General features: G+C 43.2%; 1 protein-coding gene across 1 annotated transcript; it reads right to left on the reverse strand.

The window, feature by feature from the left end:
* Positions 1–573: 573 nt before the first annotated feature.
* CHRM5 (cholinergic receptor, muscarinic 5) lies at positions 574–2172 on the reverse strand. The gene has a single exon (XM_010844172.1). The coding sequence runs from the start codon at positions 2170–2172 to the stop codon at positions 574–576; it is 1599 nt and encodes a 532-aa protein (XP_010842474.1).
* Positions 2173–9304: the final 7132 nt, after the last annotated feature.

Raw genomic sequence — 9304 nt, forward strand, 5'->3', positions numbered from 1 at the left:
GTTGTGAAAGGGAGGAGCAAGAGCTTCGCTCAGATGTAGGAACAGGAAGACACACCACGGTACAGAACACATAATAGCAGCATAATAAATACGGAACAGTTTAAAAAGGAATAGAGTCCTAGAAACCAGCTGAATAGCGCTCTTGTCAACAGGTGACACTGACTTCATCCTCCCAGTTTCCGCTGAGATGAGACAACTGCATAGACACAAACGTCCTGCACGAACTCTGTGACTAGGTTTCCATTCTCGCTGTCCCTGCAGAAGGTTAGACAGGAGCTCCCTCGGCCATGGGTCACTGGGACCCAGGGTGCCTCCTCCTGGAAGGGGCATGAGTTTGTCTGTCTACTTCAGTGGCAAGCTCCAGTGGCATCAGACACTCTTGTCCTGGTCATACAAGGATCATTCAGTATGGCAGCGATTGTGGCAGCTGTGACTCCTTCCTTCTGACAGTAGACCTTGATCCTTTACAAAGTTCTCAGGGACTCAAAAGGACAGATGTCTTTTTGGAAAGTAAACCAGAATCAGCTTGCGCATCCTCGATTGTGGTTATTCTTTGAGGGGAGTTGTTACTTTTCAGGGGAGCTTACTGTTCCCCTGCCAGTACAACTTCTCTTCCACTTTTTTCTTTTTCCATCGGCAGAACAGCAGCATCTTAAAGGTCTTCCTGAAGGTTCTGTTGCAGAGGGCATAGCAAATGGGGTTGACAGTGCTATTGACATAGCATAACCAGTAGCCCAGGTGCCACAGGGTGACTGGGACACACTTGTCACAGAAGGTAGAAACCAGGACCATGATGTTGTAAGGAGTCCAAGTGATGATGAAAGCCAGGAGAATTGCACTAAGGGTCTGGGCAGCTTTCCTCTCTTTGACGAGAACCATCCTCTTTCGTTTGGTCATCTGATGGCTGAGGTTGGGATCGAGGCCTTTTGTTGAGGGGTCCTTGGACACTGGGAAGGAACACGGCATGATTTTTACCTTGCGGCATCCGTTGTTGGTGTCATGGGTCCCCTCAGCTTTTACCACCAGTCGGAACTTGTAGGCCACCCACTTCTGACTCTTGGGCCCATGAGCAGAAGCTGGAGACAGGAAGTATTTTGGGGTGTCATAGTCATTTTTTTCACCTTGAGCATTCACAAAAGCCTGCTTGGTCTCTTCAGCACTTAACTCTTCCCTTGGGCTTTCCTTGGCCTGACTCTTGTAAACCACCTGAAAGACAGGATCAGTGGTGGGCTTGTCCTCGTCTTCTGAGGAGGGGTAGCTGCTGCAGGTGGTTAGCTGCTCGGCTTTGGCCCACTCGGTGCTTGGGCTGGTGGCTTGGGATGGCTTCCCAGTGATGGAGGTGCTCCTGCGGGAGGATGACCAGGAGGCCTGGTTCCTTTCCCTCTGGGCCAGGGTGGGCCAGGGGCAGCTGAAGCAGGACCTGAGCAGAGCCTGGTGGGCTGACTTTCTCTTCTCAGCTTCAGCCATGGAGTCTGAGCCCTGGAGGTCAGCCAGGTCCTTGGTTCGCTTCTCTGTTTCCCGGTAGATGCGGCAGTAGAGGATCGTCATGACAGAAACAGGGATGTAGAAGGCGGCAATGGCAGTGCCGAAAGTGATGGTGGGCTCAGAGAGGAACTGGATCTGGCACTCATCTGGAGGTACCGTCCGCTCCCCAACCAAGTACTGCCAGCAGAGGATCGCGGGGGCCCAGAGGATGAAAGAGATCAGCCAGGCCAAGCCAATCATGATGCCAGCCCTCTTTGGGGTACGCTTGGCCCGGTACGTGAGGGGCCTTGTGATCGAAAAGTAACGGTCAAAACTAATCACCAGAAGGTTCATGACAGAAGCATTGCTGGCCACATAGTCCAGCGCAAGCCAAAGGTCACAAGCCAGACTCCCGAGAGCCCACCGTCCCATGAGGATGTACGTAGTGTACAGGTTCATGGAGAAGATCCCAATGATGAGATCTGCACAGGCTAAGCTGAGCAGGTAATAGTTGTTAACTGTCTTCAGCTGGCTGTTGACCTTGAAGGAGATCATGACGAAGACATTGCCCACGATGGTGATCAGACTCACCACGGCCGTGACAGCTGCAATGGTGATGACCTCCCACAGCCCATGGCGTTCCAAAGGCTGGTGGCTCACTGGGGTGCTGTTGACGGTAGATGCATTGTGGTAAGGTTCCCCTTCCATCCTGGTACAAGAGTCTACATCAGAAGTCTTAGGTTCTAGACAGTTCTCTTTTCTATCTCACCTCTTCTGGTCAGCATCTAGAAGAGAGGGAAATTCATTAGTTCCACTCACCAGCATGAATTTCTTTTCCACTCATTGTTTATAATTTCCAACAGGACATTAAATGTGGTCCCACACCTATTGAGAGCAAGATGCTGAAATCTCTAAAATTTTAATGACACTTTTTATAGGTGTCTCCTCCCTTTGCTTTTTATAATTACCAATGCCTGAGAGCCTTTCTTGTACATGAGGCCCTCTTGTGGTTCCAACTGGCAATTTAAAAAAACAGTAAGATGACAAGGGCAATCAGAATGGGAACAAAAAGGAATTGAATTGTTAGAAGGCAGTAAAGAGGGGAAAACGGGTTACCTTAGACTATGGCCTTACTTTTTTGAGGGAAGACCCTCTGTTTTTCTAAGCTCTGGTGGTAAAGTACCTATTTTTTCATGCACTTGGGAAAAAGACAGGTTGTATCTACTTTATAAGTCCAATTATTAAACATTGAGTTTAATTATAAATTCAGTTATTAAACATTATTCACTGTTGTTAACCAAGGCTGTATTACACCACTTCTCCCTGATTTAATGCACGAACTCCCCATGTATACCCAGTTTTCATCTAAAAGGTTCAAAAGTTGCCTCAGTGGCTAAAGATGATGATCCCCCCTCTTCCATTTTGGAGCTGTTTGCAATGTCACAAATTGTTTTAAATTATCTTTTTTTTTCTGATTATAAAGTAATACGTTCCTTGTAAAAGTTCAAGCAATGTAAAAATGTATAACTTGGAAAGCAAAAGTTTCTTCTAATGTTATCTTGCCAGGGTAATCAATGCTAACAGCATGTATTTTGACAGCTTTTCTCCCATTCTAAGGGTTGTCTTCTTTGTTTTATTTAAGGTTTCCTTTGCTGTGCAAAAGCTTTTAAGTTTAATTAGGTCCCATTTATTTTTTGTTTTTATTTTCATTACTCTAGGAGGTGGATCATAAAAGATCTTGCTGTGATTTATGTCAAAGAGTGTTCTATGTATTCCTCTAAGAGTTTTATAGTGTCTGATCTTATATTTAGGTTTTTAATCCATTTATCCATTTTGTGTTTATTTTTGTGTATGGTCTTAGAGAGTGTTCTAATTTAATTCTTTTACATGTAGCTGTCCAGTTTTCCCAGTACCAGTTATTAAAGAGACAGTCTTTTCTTTATTATATGTGTTATTTGCTTCCTTCGTCATAGATTAGGTGACCATAGCTGCATGGGTTTATCTCTGAGCTTTCTATGCTGTTCCATTGATCTGTATTTCCATTTTTGTGCCAGTACCATACTGTCTTGATTTCTGTAGCTTTGTAGTAGAGTGTGAAGTCAGGGAGCCTGATTCCTCCAGCTTCATTTTTCTTTCTCAGGATTGCTTTGACTATTCAGGGTCTTTTGTGTTTTCATGCTGAATCAGTAGATTTCAAGTAAAGCAGATTGTCCTCCATAACTGATGACTGGATGATTCCAGTCAGTTGAAATCTTTAAGGGAAAAGGCTGAGAAGAAAGAATTCTGCTTCCAGATTGCCTTCAGAGTCAATTCTACAGCATTAACTCCTGCTGGATTTCCAGCCTACTGGCCTGCACTGCACATTTCAGACTTGTTAGCTCCCTTGGTTCTTAAAAATTCCTCAAAAAGTTCCCCGCACCCTTACCCGCCCCCCCCCCACAGATAAATGGAGTAAGCACTTTGATAAATGGGAAAAAATAGTGACCCTTAGGGCTTCCCAGGTGGCTTAATGGTAAAAAGTCTTCTTACCAATGCAGGAAACGTGGGTTTGATCCCTGGGTGGGGAAGATCCTCTGAAGAAGGAAATGGCAACCAATTTCATTATTCTTGCCTGGGAAATCCCATGGACATGGGAATCTGGTGGGGCTGTAGTCCATGAGGTCGCAAGAGAGTCATACACAGCTTAGCAATTAAACAGCAACACTAAGAGTCCTTACCTCATAGGATTGTTTTAAAGATTAAACAAAATAATCCAGGTTAGGTGCTTTGCATAGAGACTGACATAGGAAAATGCTCATTACAAGGTAGCAATCCGGCAAGAAGGACGTCAAAAATGACTCTTCCTACTGTGAGTATGGGTCTGAGGCATAGTCCATTAAGGGATAAGGTGGAATAAAATGATGAGGCCATATTTCTGCAACCTTGAGCCAGCCATTTCAGATGCTTCATAGTATTGATGATATTCTCCCCTTCAGTTACTAGAGTTGGTGCCCTACCTCTGGGGGCAGAACAAATTGTTTCCAACCACTCAAGCCAAGTAGCCTACTGCTGCTGCTGCTGCTAAGTCATGTCAGTCGTGTCCAACTCTGTGTGACCCCATAGATGGCAGCCCACCAGGCTCCCGTCCCTGGGATTCTCCAGGCAAGAATACTGGAATGGGTTGCCATTTCCTTCTCCAGTGCATGAAAGTGAAAAGTGAAGGTGAAGTCTTTCAGTCATGTCCAACTCATCACAACCCCATGGACTGTAGCCTACCAGGCTCCTCCATCCATGGGATTTCCCAAGCAAGAGTACTGGAGTGGGTTGCCGTTGCCTTCTCCGAAGTAGCCTACAGTCCTCCTCAAAGTCTGCTCATTGGAATAAGACCACCTTAAGATTCTTGATTGAAAAAAGTATTTCCATAGTCTGGTAAGTTGTGGAAATGCCATTTAAAAGCTCTCAGAGACTCAGAAGACACAGGAGCCCAGTGAAGGCTGAGAGGTCCTGAGGTCAAGACACTCCTGAATTTGTTTTAACCCAGAGGTGACTTAGCATATCTAACATTTTTCAGTGGAACAGCAGTTAGTATCTTGTGTAATCCCACAAGATGGATCACACTTGGGAAATGCAGTGTAGTGGGAAACATACTGAACTAGGAGGGTGGAGATCTGAGTTCTCATTTCAGCTAAAATCTTGTGATTTGAGACAAATCTCTGGGCCCGTTTCCTTACATATAAAATTAAGAGGTTGGCACTGGTGATTTATTCTTTTAAGTGAGTTCAGGCTTTTCTTATAGACTTACAATGGAAAACACTGGATGTTGTATTAATTTTCGACCTTGACTTTCCTCTATTTTCAGTCAGGGAAATAGTTATTTAACTGCTCTATAATATGGTGAAAGCAGCTCTTTTCTATTAAACAGACATAATATTTGTAAAAGAGTACAACAATATCTGCTGTATCCACCTTACAGGTTGTTTTGAGGACTCCCAAATCAGATTATGTAGGGCTACCACCAGGTCCTTTTCTAGTGGCAGTTTGGGGTTTTAATTATTACAAAATGAAGAGTTAGTCTAGGTAAGTGGATCTTACCCTAAGCCATGTACTAGGATAATCTAGGAGCTTTTTAAAAATACTAATGTCTGGGGTTCCCCCCAAGACCTGTTAACTCAAAATCTAAATATGTGAAGAGACATGGGTCCATGTTGCTGTGAAATTACTCGGGTGAGTCTCATGTGGGACCAGGGTGGAAAGCCAGTGCCCTCTCTAGATCCGTGCCATTCAAGGTGAGCACATTCGATCTGAAAGATCCCCAGGACCAGAACAGAATCAGTGCTTCTCAAAATGCTCATGAATTACCTGGGGAGAGGGGTCTTGTTAAATTGAAGAAGGGTGGAGCTTGCAATTCCACATTTCTAGAAACCTCTTAATGCTGCTGATCTAGGAACTGTACATAGCAAGGCTGAGGTTAATTTCTGAACTTCCTAGAAAAGGGGAACCATAGCTTACAATGTGCTGCTGAAATTGGAATTTTCCAACTGAAATGTCCAGTAACAATTCAGATCCCCCCTCTGCCTTCCGAGTTATTTTTACTGCTCCTGTTTGAAATTAACACATATTTCCTCTCCACCTTTAGTTCCCTCTATTCTTTCATTTTTTCCCACTGCTTCACTTTTGGGAGAATGATTCCCCCCATGCCCACCCCAATTCCTAAGCTGCTGGGAATGTACAGATCTTTCCACAAACAAGGTCATTTGGGACATGAAGTACGTTCCATGACTGAAAGATTGATTTCTTTTTGTTACAATAGCTGGATGATAGTTGAGGGTGAAAACCGACTTTAAGGCATCATAGTATTCTACAATAAGCTTTTTGAATCATTGAAAGGTTTTTGACTGAAAAATTATATTTATGGAGGGGTGAATCTTAAATTTGTGTGTGTGTGTGTGTGTGTGTGTGTGTAAGTGTTTATAGTGGGGGTGAGATTTCTTTTGAGTTATTTGGTTGAGTTGCGTGTGTGCTCAGTCTCTGGGTCATGTCCTACTCTTTGTGACCCCGTGGACTGTAGCCCACCAGGCTCCTCTGTCTGTGGGATTTTTCTGTTAAGAGTTCTGGAGTGGATTGCCATTTCCTCCTCCTGGAGACCTTCCTGACCCAGGGATTGAACCTGAGTCTCTTGCATTGCAGGTGAATTCTTTACCTCTGAGCCACTGTGGAAGCCTTCTTATTTATTCAAAGTTTAAAAGTTACCATTTTTCACCATAGTGTTGAGAGTATGTTTATTTCTAGGGTGCCTGAATCAACAGAGAGCAGATAATCATCCCTGGTTTATTTTCCACTACTGAACAGAAAACAAGAATCTCGGAGAAATAAAAGTGTTCTTGTTCCTGACCTTGGTAGATTGCTTCTTGCTTCTTTGTTGTCAACAAATGAAGTAAGACAGCATAAAAACAAAAAAGGTAACACTGTACCAAATGAATTTCTCTCCTTGTGGAGTAGCCTTGATGACTTCTGGGGCTTTGCTTTTCTGAAGTACCTCTTCTCTGAGAAGCTTTACGACTGAACCACTCCTCACTATTTCTATAACAACCACAGTGGAAAACTTCAGTAGCATCTACAGTCCAGTGATGTCAGGACACACCATCACCAGCTCATGCTGTTGTATAGAGTATTCAGATGCTGCTTCCCCCTCCCTCCTTTTCAAAGATAAATCATAGAAAGTAAGTGTAAATACATGATACCTGCCATCAAGTTAGATATCAGAAAGAGCTTCCAATTTCCAATGACGACATGCATGACTAAGGGAGGTTCTGGCCTTGTCGTTTTGGTTTCTTCTGTCAGGTAAGTTCTATCCAACTCTTGATAGAATAGAATGCTGTCCAAAAGTGTACAGTGATTAAGAAAGGGCTTGTCGGCCACTCTTGCCTTCTGAGACAGACCGCATTCTGCCTGTGGAATGTGTATCTCTCTAAATAAATCTGTTTTCATTAAAAAAAAAAAAAAACTCTTAGTGTTGCTGAAGCAATAATATCTGAAGCAGAATTTTAATCTGATATGTTTTAAAAAACATGTTCTGTGTTTACCACTGGGCTACACGCCATGGGGTATATAAGAGCTCTACAATAGTTCTTGAACTGAAGGAGTTAAACTTTTACAATTCTAAGAAAAAGAGGACATAAGAATTGTCGAGCCTTTATAGTTATGCGACAGAAAAGTCTATTACCGAGGTCTTCAAATGATTGTATTTTCATTGTATCTGGAAAACAGAGGTGGGATTGCTTTACATGAAGACATAAACTGGAGTCCTTCAATGCATGTGCTGTGACCCTCAGGGCTTGGAGTTGCCTAGGTGGGTTGCCTTCTGTTGAGATCAGTCTTGTCTCATCCCACAGTACTGGGCAGGTGTTATCTTTTTATGTGTGCCAGGACATGGGCAAGTCTGAGCAGTACTGCCACTATACCCAGCTGTGGATGTGACTGGTGATAGAAACAAGGTCTGATGCTGTAAAGAGCAATATTGCATAGGAACCTGGAATGTCAGGTCCCTGAATCAAGGCAAATTGGAAGTGGTCAAACAAAAGATGGCAAGAGTGAATGTTGACATTCTAGGAATCAGTGAACTGAAATGGACTGGAATGGGTGAATTTAACTCAGATGACCATTATATCTACTACTGCGGGCAGGAATCCCTCAGAAGAAATGGAGTAGCCATCTTGGTCAACAAAAGAGTCCGAAATGCAGTACTTGGATGCAATCTCAAAAACGATAGAATGATCTCTGTTCATTTCCAAGGCAAACCATTCGATATCACAGTAATCCAAGTCTATGCCCCAACCAGTAACGCTGAAGAAGCTGAAGTTGAACAGTTCTATGAAGACCTATGAGACCTTTTAGAACTAACACCCAAAAAAGATGTCCTTTTCATTATAAGGGACTGGAATGCAAAAGTAGGAAGTCAAGAAACACCTGGAGTAACAGGCAAATTTGGCCTTGGAATATGGAATGAAGCAGGGCAAAGACTAATAGAGTTTTGCCAAGAAAATGCACTGGTCATAGCAAACACCCTCTTCCAACAACACAAGAGAAGACCCTACACATCGACATCACCAGATGGTCAATACCGATACCAGATTGATTATATTCTTTGCAGCCAAAGATAGAGAAGCTCTATACAGTCAACAAAAACAAGACCAGGAGCTGACTGTGGCTCAGATCATGAACTCCTTATTGCCAAATTCAGACTTAAATTGAAGAAAGGAGGGAATACCACTAGACCATTCACGTATGACCTAAATCAAATCCCTTATGATTAAACAGTGGAAGTGAGAAATAGATTTAAGGGCCTAGATCTGATAGATAGAGTGCCTGATGAATTATGGAATGAGGTTCATGACATTGTTCAGGAGACAGGGATCAAGACCATCCCCATGGAAAAGAAATGCAAAAAGGCAAAATGGCTGTCTGGGGAGGCCTTACAAATAGCTGTGAAAAGAAGAGAAGTGAAAAGCAAAGGAGAAAAGGAAAGATATAAATATCTGAATGCAGAGTTCCAAAGAGTAACAAGAAGAGATAGGAAAGCCTTCCTCAGCAATCAATGCAAAGAAAGAGAGAAAAACAACAGAATGGGAAAGATTAGGGATCTCTTCAAGAAAATTAGAGATACCAAGGGAACATTTCATGCAAAGATGGGCTCGATAAAGGACAGAAATGGTATGGACCTAACAGAAGCAGAAGATACCAAGAAGAGGTGGCAAGAATACACAGAAGAACTGTACAAAAAAGATCTTCATGACCCAGATAATCACGATGGTATGATCACTGACCTAGAGCCAGACATCCTGGAATGTGAAGTCAAGTGGCC

This window comes from Bison bison, unplaced genomic scaffold (genome assembly GCF_000754665.1).
Source record: "Bison bison bison isolate TAMUID 2011002044 unplaced genomic scaffold, Bison_UMD1.0 scf7180017864197, whole genome shotgun sequence".
In the NCBI taxonomy this organism is placed as follows: domain Eukaryota; kingdom Metazoa; phylum Chordata; class Mammalia; order Artiodactyla; family Bovidae; genus Bison; species Bison bison.